General features: G+C 42.5%; 1 protein-coding gene across 6 annotated transcripts in view; it reads right to left on the reverse strand.

The window, feature by feature from the left end:
• The window catches only part of TYW2 (tRNA wybutosine-synthesizing protein 2), a 143,059-nt gene that overhangs the window by 63,321 nt on the left and 61,070 nt on the right, over nt 1-18,668 (reverse strand). For 2 of the 6 annotated variants that reach the window (XR_013221432.1, XM_077286548.1), the window contains exons 2-3: nt 8,204-8,272; nt 4,283-4,458 (exon numbers count right to left, since the gene is read on the reverse strand). Coding sequence is in view for 3 of the 6 variants with exons in the window: in XM_077286548.1 (XP_077142663.1) it covers nt 4,283-4,356 (74 nt within the window). In the remaining 3 variants the exon portion in view is untranslated. Of the gene's footprint in view, nt 1-4,282; nt 4,459-8,163; nt 8,381-18,668 lie in introns of those variants that run through there. The other 4 variants (XR_013221433.1, XM_077286546.1, XM_077286547.1 and 1 more) reach the window with 4 other exon arrangements.

Raw genomic sequence — 18,668 nt, forward strand, 5'->3', positions numbered from 1 at the left:
CCCCCCATCACTACAAGTACCACACTGACACACATACGTGACCTCCCCCATCACTACAAGTACCACACTGACACGTACGTGACCTCCCCCATCACTACAAGTACCACACTGACACGTACGTGACCCCCCCATCTCTACAAGTACCAGACAAAGGCAAGGTTCACACATTCAGTATTTAGTCAGTATTTTACATCAGTATTAGTAAGCCAAAACCAGGAGTGGATGATAAATGCAAAAATGGTGACTTGTTTCGATTATACTTTTCCTCTGACTCTTCCACTCCTGGTTTTGACTTACACATACTGAAGGAAAATACTGACCACATACTGATAGTGAGATTGTGGCCTAAGACACACGTACGTGACCTCCCCCCCATCGCTACATGTACCACGCAGACACACGTACATGATCCCCCCCATCACTACAAGTACCACACTGACACATGTACGTGACCTCCCCATCTTTATAAGTACTACACTATTACCTCTATTTGTATCAAATAGACCTGATTCACTGCAGATGTTACAAGTTCTCCCTACAAAGAATGGAGACATCTGTAATTTATCATAGGTCACGTGTGAGAGGCCAAACCAATAGAGAAAACCCAGAAATCACATGTATCTGACTCCCAACGTCACCACATGGCACTGCTCTCCAACTCCCAACGTCACTACATGGCACTCTGCTGCGACTCCCAACGTCACTACATGGTGCTGCGCTCTGATTCCCAACCAACGTCACTACATGGCACTGCATTCCGACTCCCAACGTCACTACATGGCACTGCGCTCCGATTCCCAACATCACTACATGGCACTGCGCTCCGATTCCCAACGTCACTACATGGCACTCTGCTGCGACTCCCAACGTCACTACATGGCACTCTGCTGCGACTCCCAACGTCACTACATGGCACTGCGCTCCGATTCCCAACATCACTACATGGCACTGCGCTCCGATTCCCAACGTCACTACATGGCACTCTGCTGCGACTCCCAACGTCACTACATGGCACTCTGCTGCGACTCCCAACGTCACTACATGGCACTGCGCTCCGATTCCCAACATCACTACATGGCACTGCGCTCCGATTCCCAACGTCACTACATGGCACTCTGCTGCGACTCCCAACGTCACTACATGGTGCTGCGCTCTGATTCCCAACCAACGTCACTACATGGCACTGCATTCCGACTCCCAACGTCACTACATGGCACTGCGCTCCGATTCCCAACATCACTACATGGCACTGCGCTCCGATTCCCAACGTCACTACATAGCGCTGCGCTCCGACTCCCAAAGTCACTACATTGCGCGTAATCTCCCTCCTCTTTAAACCCCCAGAAGGAGTGTCACGGTTCACACCGTGCTGCCAACAATATGTCACAGATCCCAACAATATGTCAGGGATCCTGGGGAGGATATCTTTGTCGTTCGCACTACTCACCAATTTGTGTGGTTTGGTTGCCCCTGGTTCCTTCTGAAGGGGATTTATCTATATCCCACTTCCCAGTTCCGGTTTGAACTTGCAGCTCTCTGGCGCCCCCTTTACCCTCAATTCAGATTAGGTACTGCACCTAGGGTAATTAGTCACCAGAAAGGCTGCTTGCTATGTACTGGCTATTGGGTACGCTGCAGCGAGGGCGATATAACTACTCCCACACAGGCGGGAACAATAATTATCAACACCGCCGGTCGCTGCAAAGACGCCCGATCGCACAGGACAAAGTATACTGCCACCAGCTCCGATTACACAAGGATTAACGGGTCCAGAGCCAACCCCAAATCAGTAGCGTAATTCACCTCAGAGGCAGGGTGGATAAAAATCAATGTTTTTTTAAAAAAATCAAAAAAATCGGATTTTTTTGATTTAAATCGGATTTTTTTGATTTAAATCGGATTTTTTTCAATAAACTGCTTTTTGAGGAAAATATTTTACCATCCAAAGGTTCTTCCATCATGAGATAAAGCTGAGTTGTTTAACTCAGTAGAATAAAGGCTGTATATGTGTAACATTCACAATGCCATGCTCTTCGAGAGGTTTCTGTAGGATGCTGACTATCCAACAAGTTTGGGCATGTCAACTGAATGGAAAAAGAAACTAAACCAAAAGTGAAACCAAGCTAGAAGTGTGGAATTAAAGGGGCAGTATGAACAAAATGTGGAGGCTAGTAATAGTTTATACAATTAAGACATGCTGCTTTTAAACACCTACCTATTGCCATATAGTAAAACAAAAAAGATTTTTACTTACTTTGGGGTCCCCCCCTCACCCTGGCGTTAGATCGTTGCCCCTAGTTTCGTCCGTGTAACTATGGGCGCACATGCGCACTGCTCTCACTTCTCATTTTAATCGTGATTTATATTAAAAAAAACCTTTTGATTTAAATCAGTGATTTAAATCATGATTAAAATCATGATTTAAATCGATCCGATTTAAATAGAAAAAAATCTTTTGATTTAAATCGTGATTTAAATCATGATTTAAATCGGCGTGATTTAAATCAATCCACCCTGCTCAGAGGACGCACAGTTCGTATAGAGTATAAAAAGACAAGCTAGTAAATTATATATTTTTCTTCATAAAAAAGTAGGCAGTGTTTACAAAGTATCAAAGATATTATAAAAAAGACAAAATCATGTGTACATTACAGAATACAAATAAAAAAAGGAATAAAGTTGAAAGAAATCACTTACAGGTCGTTATCTCATGGCATCATCATGGCAGCCGTGTATTGAGGGGGCCAGCATATATTCAGATGCATAACACCCCTCTCTATAGCAGCTAGACCCCCGGACAAAAGGCACTGCAAACTGCTGTCCCACTAAGTTACCTCACAGCCTAAAACCCAGGCACTCTCCCTGTGGTGACATTACTTAGGGGCTGATGCCTCCCCTTTACTTAGAATATGAAACTATTATGCATGCATATCTCGCTGTATGAACCTCGTATAATAAATACCGCAGGATCACGATGTGCACCACGTAGGGGCGATTCTTTTAAGTAAATACGGATTAATTACATGACCTGCTTACGAAGAAATCTACTCTCTGCACTCGTTGTGCTTAGCTTCTAGCGGTTTCAGCGAGTGATAGATCTATCGAGGGACATCCGAAATATGTAATTCGTATATTTCTAGCCCGGGTCGGTGCCCATATATGTCATGTTAATAAAACAAAGGAACTCAGGTCTTCTACACCAGTTTTGGCTGGTATTCGATGGGAGGGGAATGAGTAGTTTTAAGGAGATATCTGCTATTTGCAGCTAAAAGCAATAAAAATTCTTTTGGGAGGGTGAAAATGAGGGGTTTAGGATTCACACACAAGCAGGCAGAGTGAAAAGAGGGGGTCGGGATGGCCCGCAGCGTGTGTCGTCTAAGCTTTAAGGGACTTAGCAGAGCTCAGTGTGCGTGATAATACACAATCAAATACCTCATGTTCCTGACAAGGAGCGAGTAGAAGTGACAACAGCGGTCTTTTGCCCACGTGGCATTACTACAACGGTTTTTGCAAAATGTATGCAGCGATTTCCCTCAATATCAGAAATTGGAAAATATGGAAACTAGACTTAATTTTTTTCATATTTAACTTTGAAAGAAATAAAAATTGTGTAGAAATATGAAGAAAAGTGGTTTTAATTTTCATTCAAAAAAATTAAATAATATTCCCATGAAACGACCACCAAGAAATCCACACAATGGTCGTCGCTGAAGATCACTGGCTGGTGTGCAAACCCATTGTAAAGGGATTGTCTACTACTTGGACACCCCTTTCTAAAATATTACTCCTACGTGTAAAATAATATTACATCCTCGCCTCATGCAGCGGGCTCTCCCGTGGCTGGTGTGACATTAATATGTCACGTGAGCGCTGCATACAATTTGAAGCCGCTACTAACCTGGTGCGCTCTCACTACATCTGCTAGTCAGAGGGACGAGAACGCAGAAGCCGTATTGCAGCCGGCGATTACCTGCAGTGGGCGACGTAACAGAACTATGCGGGAGGAGAGGTATCTGCACCCTCTAATGCATGGTGTCAGGTGCCGAACGGGCCCCCCAACTGGAAAGCCGGACAGGGTCCCCCCCACTGGAACACAGGACGGGCCCCCTAACGCCATGGGGGTCCCATAAATGAAAAGCCAGAAGGGACATGTAGCGACGGGGTGTCACCACTTTGCCATCACTGCACTGAGAGGATGGAAATTAAAGCTGTTCTCAGGAAGCCTCCTCTGCATCATGTGTACTGGGACCGATCATCCCACAGCTTTCATTCTGCTTCTTACCTGTATCTCTGTGAAAAAGCAGCATCTGTAAGAACGGCAGGAACCTCAGAATCATGAGTTCCACCCGACTCCATGAGAAGCCTTCAGAGGGGGTCAGAGGTGATCCGAGGCCAGAAAATCTATGATATCAGGTCAGCACTGCAATGGTCTTCTCTGTCCTTATGGTCGGCACATCACTGTAGGATTAATAAGAAACACAGCGGTCAGAAACCCAGCTCCCAACAACCAGACGGGAGGGGAGGGGGGCGAAACCCCTAGCTCCCAACAAACAGTCAGGCGCGAAATCCCCAGCTCCAACAGATGGGGGCGAAACCCCCAGCTCCCAACAAACAGACGAGGGCGAAACCCCATCTCAGAAGAAAACTTACTATTCCACATGATGCAAATCATACAACAGAGCGCAACACACTGGCGGACACCTATATTACAGGCTGCCACTCACGCTGGGGGACATGTACACTACAGGCTGTCACACACGCTGGCGGACACGTACACTACAGGCTGTCACACATGCCAAGGACACGTACAGTACAGGCCAAAAGTTTGGACACACCTTCTCATTTAAAGATTTTTCTTTATTTTCATGACTATGAAAACAGTACATTCACACTGAAGGCATCAAAACTATGAATTAACACATGTGGAATTATATACTTAACAAAAATGTGTGAAACAACTAAAATTATGTCTTACATTCTAGGTTCTTCAAAGTAGCCACCTTTTGCTTTGATGACTGCTTTGCATTCTCTTGATGAGCTTCAAGAGGTAGTCATCAGGAATGGTCTTCCAACAATCTTGAAGGAGTTCCCAGAGATGCTTAACACTTGTTGGCCCTTTTGCCTTCACTCTGTGGTCCAGCTCACCCCAAACCATCTCGATTGGGTTCAGGTCTGGTGACTGTGGAGGCCAGGTCATCTGGCGTAATACCCCATTACTCTCCTTGGTTAATAGCCCTTACACAGCCTGGAGGTGTGTTTGGGGTCATTGTCCTGTTGAAAAATAAATGATGGTTCAACTAAACGCAAACCTGATGGAATAGCATGCCGCTGCAAGATGCTGTGGTAGCCATGCTGGTCCAGTATGCCTTCAATTTTGAATAAATCCCCAACAGTGTCACCAGCAAAGCACCCCCACACTATCACACTTCCTCCTCCATGCTTCACGGTGGGAACCAGGCATGTAGAGTCCATCCGTTCACCTTTTCTGCGTCGCACAAAGACACGGTGGTTGGAACCAAAGAGCTCAAATTTGGACTCATCAGACCAAAGCCCAGATTTCCACTGGTCTAATGTCCATTCCTTGTATTCTTTAGCCCAAACAAGTCTCTTCTGCTTGTTGCCTGTCCTTAGCAGTGGTTTCCTAGCAGCTATTTTACCATGAAGGCCTGCTGCACAAAGTTTCCTCTTAGGCTACTTTCACACTAGCATCGGGCTCGGCCCGTCGCTGTGCGTCGGGCCAACGTTCCCGACGCTAGCGTTGTCTCCGCCGCACAACGGGGGCAGCGGATGCATTTTTCCAGCGCATCCGCTGCCCCATTGTGAGGTGCGGTGAGGTGGGGGCGGAAAAGACGTTTACGACGGAGCAGCAATTTCTGAGGCTGGTGACTCGGATAAACGTATCCTCAGAAGCAGAGGTGACTCTTGGTCTTCCTTTCCTTGGGTGGTCCTCATGTGAGCCAGTTTCTTTGTAGCGCTTGATGGTTTTTGCCACTGCACTTGGGGACACTTTAAAAGTTTTCCCAATTTTTTGGACTGACTGACCATCATTTCTTAAAGTAATGATGGCCACTCGTTTTTCTTTACTTAGCTGCTTTTTTTCTTGCCATAATACAAATTTTAACAGTCTATTCATTAGGACTATCAGCTGTGTATCCACCAGACTTCTGCACAACAGAACTGATCGACCCAATCCCATTTATAAGTCAAGAAATCCCACTTATTAAACCTGACAGGGCACACCTGTGAAGTGAAAACCATTCCCGGTGACTACTTCTTGAAGCTCATCAAGAGAATGCCAAGACAATTTCAGTTGTTTCACACTTTTTTGTTAAGTATATAATTCCACTTGCTGTCACACACACTGAGGACACGTACACTACAGGCTGTCACATGCACCGAGGACATGTACACTACAGGCTGTCACACACACCGAGGACACATACACTTCAGGCTGTCACACTGAGGACACGTACACTACAGGCTGTCACACACACTGGCGGACACGTACACTACAGGCTGTCACACACACTGGCGGACACGTACACTACAGGCTGTCACACACACTGGCGGACACGTACACTACAGGCTGTCACACACACTGAGGACACGTACACTACAGGCTGTCACACACACTACAGGCTGTCACACACACCGAGGACACGTACACTACAGGCTGTCACACACACCGAGGACACGTACACTACAGGCTGTCACACACACCGAGGACACGTACACTACAGGCTGTCACACACACTACAGGCTGTCACACACACTACAGGCTGTCACACACACTGAGGACACGTACACTACAGGCTGTCACACACACTGGCGGACACGTACACTACAGGCTGTCACACACACTGAGGACACGTACACTACAGGCTGTCACACACACTACAGGCTGTCACACACACTACAGGCTGTCACACACACTGAGGACACGTACACTACAGGCTGTCACACACACCGAGGACACGTACACTACAGGCTGTCACACGCACCGAGGACACGTACACTACAGGCTGTCACACGCACCGAGGACACGTACACTACAGGCTGTCACACACACTACAGGCTGTCACACACACTACAGGCTGTCACACACACTGAGGACACGTACACTACAGGCTGTCACACACACCGAGGACACGTACACTACAGGCTGTCACACACACCGAGGACACGTACACTACAGGCTGTCACACGCACCGAGGACACGTACACTACAGGCTGTCACACACACCGAGGACACGTACACTACAGGCTGTCACACGCACCGAGGACACGTACACTACAGGCTGTCACACACACCGAGGACACGTACACTACAGGCTGTCACACGCACCGAGGACACGAACACTACAGGCTGTCACACACACTACAGGCTGTCACACACACCGAGGACACGTACACTACAGGCTGTCACACACACCGAGGACACGTACACTACAGGCTGTCACACGCACCGAGGACACGAACACTACAGGCTGTCACACACACCGAGGACACGAACACTACAGGCTGTCACACACACCGAGGACACGTACACTACAGGCGGTCACACGCACCGAGGACACGTACACTACAGGCTGTCACACGCACCGAGGACACGTACACTACAGGCTGTCACACGCACCGAGGACACGAACACTACAGGCTGTCACACGCACCGAGGACACGAACACTACAGGCTGTCACACGCACCGAGGACACGTACACTACAGGCTGTCACACGCACCGAGGACACGTACACTACAGGCTGTCACACGCACCGAGGACACGTACACACTACAGGCTGTCACACGCACCGAGGACACGTACACTACAGGCTGTCACACACACCGAGGACACGTACACTACAGGCTGTCACACGCACCGAGGACACGTACACTACAGGCTGTCACACGCACCGAGGACACGTACACTACAGGCTGTCACACGCACCGAGGACACGAACACTACAGGCTGTCACACACACCGAGGACACGTACACTACAGGCTGTCACACGCACCGAGGACACGTACACACTACAGGCTGTCACACGCACCGAGGACACGTACACTACAGGCTGTCACACACACCGAGGACACGTACACTACAGGCTGTCACACGCACCGAGGACACGTACACTACAGGCTGTCACACACACCGAGGACACGTACACTACAGGCTGCTCCAGTCCTACAACTTTCTGGCGCTTACAGAAAACCCGTGAGAAGCTGAGACCGGAATGTGATGCGGTGCAGGTACGGGCCGTGCGCACGGTAGAGGCTAAATCCAAGGTAGAGGCTAAATCCAAGTCGGCTAAAGGACCTCTGCCCATGTGACCGGAAGGGGCGGTGCCTCTTCCTCCATAGAACAGACAGAGCAGACGCGAGGAAGCTGTGGATGTCATGGCGGGATTTTGTGCAGGATTTGGGTTTGGACCGGATTCAAGTTAGTCTGCAGTTAGCTATTAGATATTAGTTAGTTATTCGATTTTCATGTATGGCAGTAAGCTATTAGTTATTAGTTAGGTATTCGATTTTCCATGCATGGGGAATTATACATAGAGTGGATATTGTTTGGGTAAAATTTTGATCAGGACTTTGAGATGTTTATTTTGCCTACTTGTGGTCCTGGGTTATTCACATAAATCTCTTTCGTCGCACATAATCAAACGCACTCAATCGTACTTAAGTTCAATTTGAAAAGAGGTACCCTGGACCACTAGCACTCAAAATGACCAGCTCAATGTCCTGAACAATATTTGCCCAAAAAAATACCAAGTCTATGTGTAGTTCAGAAGTTATTCACGTAAATCGCTTATGTCGCGAATAAACAAACGCACTCAATCGTCCGTAAGTTCAATTTGAAAAGAGGTACCCTGGACTACTAGCACTCAAAATGACCAGCTCAATGTCCTGAACAATATTTGCCAAAAAAAATATCAAGTCTATGTGTAGTTCAGAAGTTATTCACGTAAATCGCTTATGTCGAGAATAAACAAACGCACTCAATCGTCCGTAAGTTCAATTTGAAAAGAGGTACCCTGGACCACTAGCACTCAAAATGACCAGCTCAATGTCCTGAACAATATTTGCCAAAAAAAATATCAAGTCTATGTGTAGTTCAGAAGTTATTCACGTAAATCGCTTATGTCGCGAATAAACAAACGCACTCAATCGTCCGTAAGTTCAATTTGAAAATAGGTACCCTGGACTACTAGCACTCAAAATGACCAGCTCAATGTCCTGAACAATATTTGCCAAAAAAAATATCAAGTCTATGTGTAGTTCAGAAGTTATTCACGTAAATCGCTTATGTCGCGAATAAACAAACGCACTCAATCGTCCGTAAGTTCAATTTGAAAATAGGTACCCTGGACCACTAGCACTCAAAATGACCAGCTCAATGTCCTGAACAATATTTGCCAAAAAAAATATCAAGTCTATGTGTAGTTCAGAAGTTCTTCACGTAAATCGCTTATGTCGCGAATAAACAAACGCACTCAATCGTCCGTAAGTTCAATTTGAAAATAGGTACCCTGGACTACTAGCACTCAAAATGACCAGCTCAATGTCCTGAACAATATTTGCCAAAAAAAATATCAAGTCTATGTGTAGTTCAGAAGTTATTCACGTAAATCGCTTATGTCGCGAATAAACAAACGCACTCAATCGTCCGTAAGTTCAATTTGAAAAGAGGTACCCTGGACCACTAGCACTCAAAATGACCAGCTCAATGTCCTGAACAATATTTGCCAAAAAAAATATCAAGTCTATGTGTAGTTCAGAAGTTATTCACGTAAATCGCTTATGTCGCGAATAAACAAACGCACTCAATCGTCCGTAAGTTCAATTTGAAAAGAGGTACCCTGGACCACTAGCACTCAAAATGACCAGCTCAATGTCCTGAACAATATTTGCCAAAAAAAATATCAAGTCTATGTGTAGTTCAGAAGTTATTCACGTAAATCGCTTATGTCGCGAATAAACAAACGCACTCAATCGTCCGTAAGTTCAATTTGAAAAGAGGTACCCTGGACCACTAGCACTCAAAATGACCAGCTCAATGTCCTGAACAATATTTGCCAAAAAAAATATCAAGTCTATGTGTAGTTCAGAAGTTATTCACGTAAATCGCTTATGTCGAGAATAAACAAACGCACTCAATCGTCCGTAAGTTCAATTTGAAAAGAGGTACCCTGGACCACTAGCACTCAAAATGACCAGCTCAATGTCCTGAACAATATTTGCCAAAAAAATATCAAGTCTATGTGTAGTTCAGAAGTTATTCACGTAAATCGCTTATGTCGCGAATAAACAAACGCACTCAATCGTCCGTAAGTTCAATTTGAAAATAGGTACCCTGGACTACTAGCACTCAAAATGACCAGCTCAATGTCCTGAACAATATTTGCCAAAAAAAATATCAAGTCTATGTGTAGTTCAGAAGTTATTCACGTAAATCGCTTATGTCGCGAATAAACAAACGCACTCAATCGTCCGTAAGTTCAATTTGAAAATAGGTACCCTGGACCACTAGCACTCAAAATGACCAGCTCAATGTCCTGAACAATATTTGCCCAAAAAAATATCAAGTCTATGTGTAGTTCAGAAGTTATTCACGTAAATCGCTTATGTCGCGAATAAACAAACGCACTCAATCGTCCGTAAGTTCAATTTGAAAAGAGGTACCCTGGACCACTAGCACTCAAAATGACCGGCTCAATGTCCTGAACAATATTTGCCAAAAAAATATCAAGTCTATGTGTAGTTCAGAAGTTATTCACGTAAATCGCTTATGTCGCGAATAAACAAACGCACTCAATCGTCCGTAAGTTCAATTTGAAAAGAGGTACCCTGGACCAGTAGCACTCAAAATGACCGGCTCAATGTCCTGAACAATATTTGCCAAAAAAATATCAAGTCTCTGTGTAGTTCAGAAGTTATTCACGTAAATCGCTTATGTCGCGAATAAACAAACGCACTCAATCGTCCGTAAGTTCAATTTGAAAAGAGGTACCCTGGACCACTAGCACTCAAAATGACCGGCTCAATGTCCTGAACAATATTTGCCAAAAAAATATCAAGTCTATGTGTAGTTCAGAAGTTATTCACGTAAATCGCTTATGTCGCGAATAAACAAACGCACTCAATCGTCCGTAAGTTCAATTTGAAAAGAGGTACCCTGGACCACTAGCACTCAAAATGACCAGCTCAATGTCCTGAACAATATTTGCCAAAAAAAATATCAAGTCTATGTGTAGTTCAGAAGTTATTCACGTAAATCGCTTATGTCGCGAATAAACAAACGCACTCAATCGTCCGTAAGTTCAATTTGAAAATAGGTACCCTGGACTACTAGCACTCAAAATGACCAGCTCAATGTCCTGAACAATATTTGCCAAAAAAAATATCAAGTCTATGTGTAGTTCAGAAGTTATTCACGTAAATCGCTTATGTCGCGAATAAACAAACGCACTCAATCGTCCGTAAGTTCAATTTGAAAAGAGGTACCCTGGACCACTAGAACTCAAAATGACCAGCTCAATGTCCTGAACAATATTTGCCAAAAAAAATATCAAGTCTATGTGTAGTTCAGAAGTTATTCACGTAAATCGCTTATGTCGCGAATAAACAAACGCACTCAATCGTCCGTAAGTTCAATTTGAAAATAGGTACCCTGGACTACTAGCACTCAAAATGACCAGCTCAATGTCCTGAACAATATTTGCCAAAAAAAATATCAAGTCTATGTGTAGTTCAGAAGTTATTCACGTAAATCGCTTATGTCGCGAATAAACAAACGCACTCAATCGTCCGTAAGTTCAATTTGAAAATAGGTACCCTGGACCACTAGCACTCAAAATGACCAGCTCAATGTCCTGAACAATATTTGCCAAAAAAAATATCAAGTCTATGTGTAGTTCAGAAGTTCTTCACGTAAATCGCTTATGTCGCGAATAAACAAACGCACTCAATCGTCCGTAAGTTCAATTTGAAAATAGGTACCCTGGACTACTAGCACTCAAAATGACCAGCTCAATGTCCTGAACAATATTTGCCAAAAAAAATATCAAGTCTATGTGTAGTTCAGAAGTTATTCACGTAAATCGCTTATGTCGCGAATAAACAAACGCACTCAATCGTCCGTAAGTTCAATTTGAAAAGAGGTACCCTGGACCACTAGCACTCAAAATGACCAGCTCAATGTCCTGAACAATATTTGCCAAAAAAAATATCAAGTCTATGTGTAGTTCAGAAGTTATTCACGTAAATCGCTTATGTCGCGAATAAACAAACGCACTCAATCGTCCGTAAGTTCAATTTGAAAAGAGGTACCCTGGACCACTAGCACTCAAAATGACCAGCTCAATGTCCTGAACAATATTTGCCAAAAAAAATATCAAGTCTATGTGTAGTTCAGAAGTTATTCACGTAAATCGCTTATGTCGCGAATAAACAAACGCACTCAATCGTCCGTAAGTTCAATTTGAAAAGAGGTACCCTGGACCACTAGCACTCAAAATGACCAGCTCAATGTCCTGAACAATATTTGCCAAAAAAATATCAAGTCTATGTGTAGTTCAGAAGTTATTCACGTAAATCGCTTATGTCGAGAATAAACAAACGCACTCAATCGTCCGTAAGTTCAATTTGAAAAGAGGTACCCTGGACCACTAGCACTCAAAATGACCAGCTCAATGTCCTGAACAATATTTGCCAAAAAAATATCAAGTCTATGTGTAGTTCAGAAGTTATTCACGTAAATCGCTTATGTCGCGAATAAACAAACGCACTCAATCGTCCGTAAGTTCAATTTGAAAATAGGTACCCTGGACTACTAGCACTCAAAATGACCAGCTCAATGTCCTGAACAATATTTGCCAAAAAAAATATCAAGTCTATGTGTAGTTCAGAAGTTATTCACGTAAATCGCTTATGTCGCGAATAAACAAACGCACTCAATCGTCCGTAAGTTCAATTTGAAAATAGGTACCCTGGACCACTAGCACTCAAAATGACCAGCTCAATGTCCTGAACAATATTTGCCCAAAAAAATATCAAGTCTATGTGTAGTTCAGAAGTTATTCACGTAAATCGCTTATGTCGCGAATAAACAAACGCACTCAATCGTCCGTAAGTTCAATTTGAAAAGAGGTACCCTGGACCACTAGCACTCAAAATGACCGGCTCAATGTCCTGAACAATATTTGCCAAAAAAATATCAAGTCTATGTGTAGTTCAGAAGTTATTCACGTAAATCGCTTATGTCGCGAATAAACAAACGCACTCAATCGTCCGTAAGTTCAATTTGAAAAGAGGTACCCTGGACCACTAGCACTCAAAATGACCGGCTCAATGTCCTGAACAATATTTGCCAAAAAAATATCAAGTCTCTGTGTAGTTCAGAAGTTATTCACGTAAATCGCTTATGTCGCGAATAAACAAACGCACTCAATCGTCCGTAAGTTCAATTTGAAAAGAGGTACCCTGGACCACTAGCACTCAAAATGACCAGCTCAATGTCCTGAACAATATTTGCCAAAAAAAATATCAAGTCTATGTGTAGTTCAGAAGTTATTCACGTAAATCGCTTATGTCGCGAATAAACAAACGCACTCAATCGTCCGTAAGTTCAATTTGAAAAGAGGTACCGTGGACCACTAGCACTCAAAATGACCAGCTCAATGTCCTGAACAATATTTGCCAAAAAAAAATATCAAGTCTATGTGTAGTTCAGAAGTTATTCACGTAAATCGCTTATGTCGCGAATAAACAAACGCACTCAATCGTCCGTAAGTTCAATTTGAAAATAGGTACCCTGGACTACTAGCACTCAAAATGACCAGCTCAATGTCCTGAACAATATTTGCCAAAAAAAATATCAAGTCTATGTGTAGTTCAGTAGTTATTCACGTAAATCGCTTATGTCGCGAATAAACAAACGCACTCAATCGTCCGTAAGTTCAATTTGAAAAGAGGTACCCTGGACCACTAGCACTCAAAATGACCAGCTCAATGTCCTGAACAATATTTGCCAAAAAAAATATCAAGTCTATGTGTAGTTCAGAAGTTATTCACGTAAATCGCTTATGTCGCGAATAAACAAACGCACTCAATCGTCCGTAAGTTCAATTTGAAAAGAGGTACCCTGGACCACTAGCACTCAAAATGACCAGCTCAATGTCCTGAACAATATTTGCCAAAAAAAATATCAAGTCTATGTGTAGTTCAGAAGTTATTCACGTAAATCGCTTATGTCGCGAATAAACAAACGCACTCAATCGTCCGTAAGTTCAATTTGAAAAGAGGTACCCTGGACCACTAGCACTCAAAATGACCAGCTCAATGTCCTGAACAATATTTGCCAAAAAAAATATCAAGTCTATGTGTAGTTCAGAAGTTATTCACGTAAATCGCTTATGTCGCGAATAAACAAACGCACTCAATCGTCCGTAAGTTCAATTTGAAAAGAGGTACCCTGGACCACTAGCACTCAAAATGACCAGCTCAATGTCCTGAACAATATTTGCCAAAAAAATATCAAGTCTATGTGTAGTTCAGAAGTTATTCACGTAAATCGCTTATGTCGAGAATAAACAAACGCACTCAATCGTCCGTAAGTTCAATTTGAAAAGAGGTACCCTGGACCACTAGCACTCAAAATGACCAGCTCAATGTCCTGAACAATATTTGCCAAAAAAATATCAAGTCTATGTGTAGTTCAGAAGTTATTCACGTAAATCGCTTATGTCGCGAATAAACAAACGCACTCAATCGTCCGTAAGTTCAATTTGAAAAGAGGTACCCTGGACCACTAGCACTCAAAATGACCAGCTCAATGTCCTGAACAATATTTGCCAAAAAAAATATCAACTCTATGTGTAGTTCAGAAGTTATTCACGTAAATCACTTATGTCGCGAATAAACAAACGCACTCAATCGTCCGTAAGTTCAATTTGAAAATAGGTACCCTGGACTACTAGCACTCAAAATGACCAGCTCAATGTCCTGAACAATGTTTGCCAAAAAAAATATCAAGTCTATGTGTAGTTCAGAAGTTATTCACGTAAATCGCTTATGTCACGAATAAACAAACGCACTCAATCGTACGTAAGTTCATTTTGAAAAGAGGTACCCTGGACCACTAGCACTCAAAATGACCGGCTCAATGTCCTGAACAATATTTGCCAAAAAAAATATCAACTCTATGTGTAGTTCAGAAGTTATTCACGTAAATCGCTTATGTCGCGAATAAACAAACGCACTCAATCGTACGTAAGTTCAATTTGAAAAGAGGTACCCTGGACCACTAGTACTCAAAATGAACATATAAATGTCCTGAACAATATTTACCCAAAAAAATATCAACTCTATGTGTAGTTCAGAAGTTATTCACGTAAATCGCTTATGTCGCGAATAAACAAACGCACTCAATCGTACGTAAGTTCAATTTAAAAATAGGTACCCTGGACTACTAGCACTCAAAATGACCAGCTCAATGTCCTGAACAATATTTGCCAAAAAAAATATCAAGTCTATGTGTAGTTCAGAAGTTATTCACGTAAATCGCTTATGTCGCGAATAAACAAACGCACTCAATCGTCCGTAAGTTCAATTTGAAAAGAGGTACCCTGGACCACTAGCACTCAAAATGACCAGCTCAATGTCCTGAACAATGTTTGCCAAAAAAAATATCAACTCTATGTGTAGTTCAGAAGTTATTCACGTAAATCGCTTATGTCGCGAATAAACAAACGCACTCAATTGTCCGTAAGTTCAATTTGAAAATAGGTACCCTGGACTACTAGCACTCAAAATGACCAGCTCAATGTCCTGAACAATATTTGCCAAAAAAAATATCAAGTCTATGTGTAGTTCAGAAGTTATTCACGTAAATCGCTTATGTCGCGAATAAACTAACGCACTCAATCGTCCGTAAGTTCAATTTGAAAAGAGGTACCCTGGACCACTAGCACTCAAAATGACCAGCTCAATGTCCTGAACAATATTTGCCAAAAAAAATATCAAGTCTATGTGTAGTTCAGAAGTTATTCACGTAAATCGCTTATGTCGCGAATAAACAAACGCACTCAATCGTCCGTAAGTTCAATTTGAAAAGAGGTACCCTGGACCACTAGCACTCAAAATGACCAGCTCAATGTCCTGAACAATATTTGCCAAAAAAATATCAAGTCTATGTGTAGTTCAGAAGTTATTCACGTAAATCGCTTATGTCGAGAATAAACAAACGCACTCAATCGTCCGTAAGTTCAATTTGAAAAGAGGTACCCTGGACCACTAGCACTCAAAATGACCAGCTCAATGTCCTGAACAATATTTGCCAAAAAAATATCAAGTCTATGTGTAGTTCAGAAGTTATTCACGTAAATCGCTTATGTCGCGAATAAACAAACGCACTCAATCGTCCGTAAGTTCAATTTGAAAATAGGTACCCTGGACTACTAGCACTCAAAATGACCAGCTCAATGTCCTGAACAATATTTGCCCAAAAAAATATCAAGTCTATGTGTAGTTCAGAAGTTATTCACGTAAATCGCTTATGTCGCGAATAAACAAACGCACTCAATCGTCCGTAAGTTCAATTTGAAAAGAGGTACCCTGGACCACTAGCACTCAAAATGACCGGCTCAATGTCCTGAACAATATTTGCCAAAAAAATATCAAGTCTATGTGTAGTTCAGAAGTTATTCACGTAAATCGCTTATGTCGCGAATAAACAAACGCACTCAATCGTCCGTAAGTTCAATTTGAAAAGAGGTACCCTGGACCACTAGCACTCAAAATGACCGGCTCAATGTCCTGAACAATATTTGCCAAAAAAATATCAAGTCTCTGTGTAGTTCAGAAGTTATTCACGTAAATCGCTTATGTCGCGAATAAACAAACGCACTCAATCGTCCGTAAGTTCAATTTGAAAAGAGGTACCCTGGACCACTAGCACTCAAAATGACCAGCTCAATGTCCTGAACAATATTTGCCAAAAAAATATCAAGTCTATGTGTAGTTCAGAAGTTATTCACGTAAATCGCTTATGTCGCGAATAAACAAACGCACTCAATCGTCCGTAAGTTCAATTTGAAAAGAGGTACCGTGGACCACTAGCACTCAAAATGACCAGCTCAATGTCCTGAACAATATTTGCCAAAAAAAAATATCAAGTCTATGTGTAGTTCAGAAGTTATTCACGTAAATCGCTTATGTCGCGAATAAACAAACGCACTCAATCGTCCGTAAGTTCAATTTGAAAATAGGTACCCTGGACTACTAGCACTCAAAATGACCAGCTCAATGTCCTGAACAATATTTGCCAAAAAAAATATCAAGTCTATGTGTAGTTCAGTAGTTATTCACGTAAATCGCTTATGTCGCGAATAAACAAACGCACTCAATCGTCCGTAAGTTCAATTTGAAAAGAGGTACCCTGGACCACTAGCACTCAAAATGACCAGCTCAATGTCCTGAACAATATTTGCCAAAAAAAATATCAAGTCTATGTGTAGTTCAGAAGTTATTCACGTAAATCGCTTATGTCGCGAATAAACAAACGCACTCAATCGTCCGTAAGTTCAATTTGAAAAGAGGTACCCTGGACCACTAGCACTCAAAATGACCAGCTCAATGTCCTGAACAATATTTGCCAAAAAAAATATCAAGTCTATGTGTAGTTCAGAAGTTATTCACGTAAATCGCTTATGTCGCGAATAAACAAACGCACTCAATCGTCCGTAAGTTCAATTTGAAAAGAGGTACCCTGGACCACTAGCACTCAAAATGACCAGCTCAATGTCCTGAACAATATTTGCCAAAAAAAATATCAAGTCTATGTGTAGTTCAGAAGTTATTCACGTAAATCGCTTATGTCGCGAATAAACAAACGCACTCAATCGTCCGTAAGTTCAATTTGAAAAGAGGTACCCTGGACCACTAGCACTCAAAATGACCAGCTCAATGTCCTGAACAATATTTGCCAAAAAAATATCAAGTCTATGTGTAGTTCAGAAGTTATTCACGTAAATCGCTTATGTCGAGAATAAACAAACGCACTCAATCGTCCGTAAGTTCAATTTGAAAAGAGGTACCCTGGACCACTAGCACTCAAAATGACCAGCTCAATGTCCTGAACAATATTTGCCAAAAAAATATCAAGTCTATGTGTAGTTCAGAAGTTATTCACGTAAATCGCTTATGTCGCGAATAAACAAACGCACTCAATCGTCCGTAAGTTCAATTTGAAAAGAGGTACCCTGGACCACTAGCACTCAAAATGACCAGCTCAATGTCCTGAACAATATTTGCCAAAAAAAATATCAACTCTATGTGTAGTTCAGAAGTTATTCACGTAAATCACTTATGTCGCGAATAAACAAACGCACTCAATCGTCCGTAAGTTCAATTTGAAAATAGGTACCCTGGACTACTAGCACTCAAAATGACCAGCTCAATGTCCTGAACAATGTTTGCCAAAAAAAATATCAAGTCTATTATTATTATTATTATTATTATTATTATTTATTGTTATAGCGCCATTTATTCCATGGCGCTTTACAAGTGAGGAGGGGTATACATAATAAAAACAAGTACAATAGTCTTGAACAATACAAGTCATAACTGGTACAGGAGGAGTGAGGACCCTGCCCGCGAGGGCTCACAATCTA

The sequence above is a fragment of the Ranitomeya variabilis genome, chromosome 2, assembly GCF_051348905.1.
Source record: "Ranitomeya variabilis isolate aRanVar5 chromosome 2, aRanVar5.hap1, whole genome shotgun sequence".
Classification (NCBI taxonomy): Eukaryota; Metazoa; Chordata; class Amphibia; order Anura; family Dendrobatidae; genus Ranitomeya; species Ranitomeya variabilis.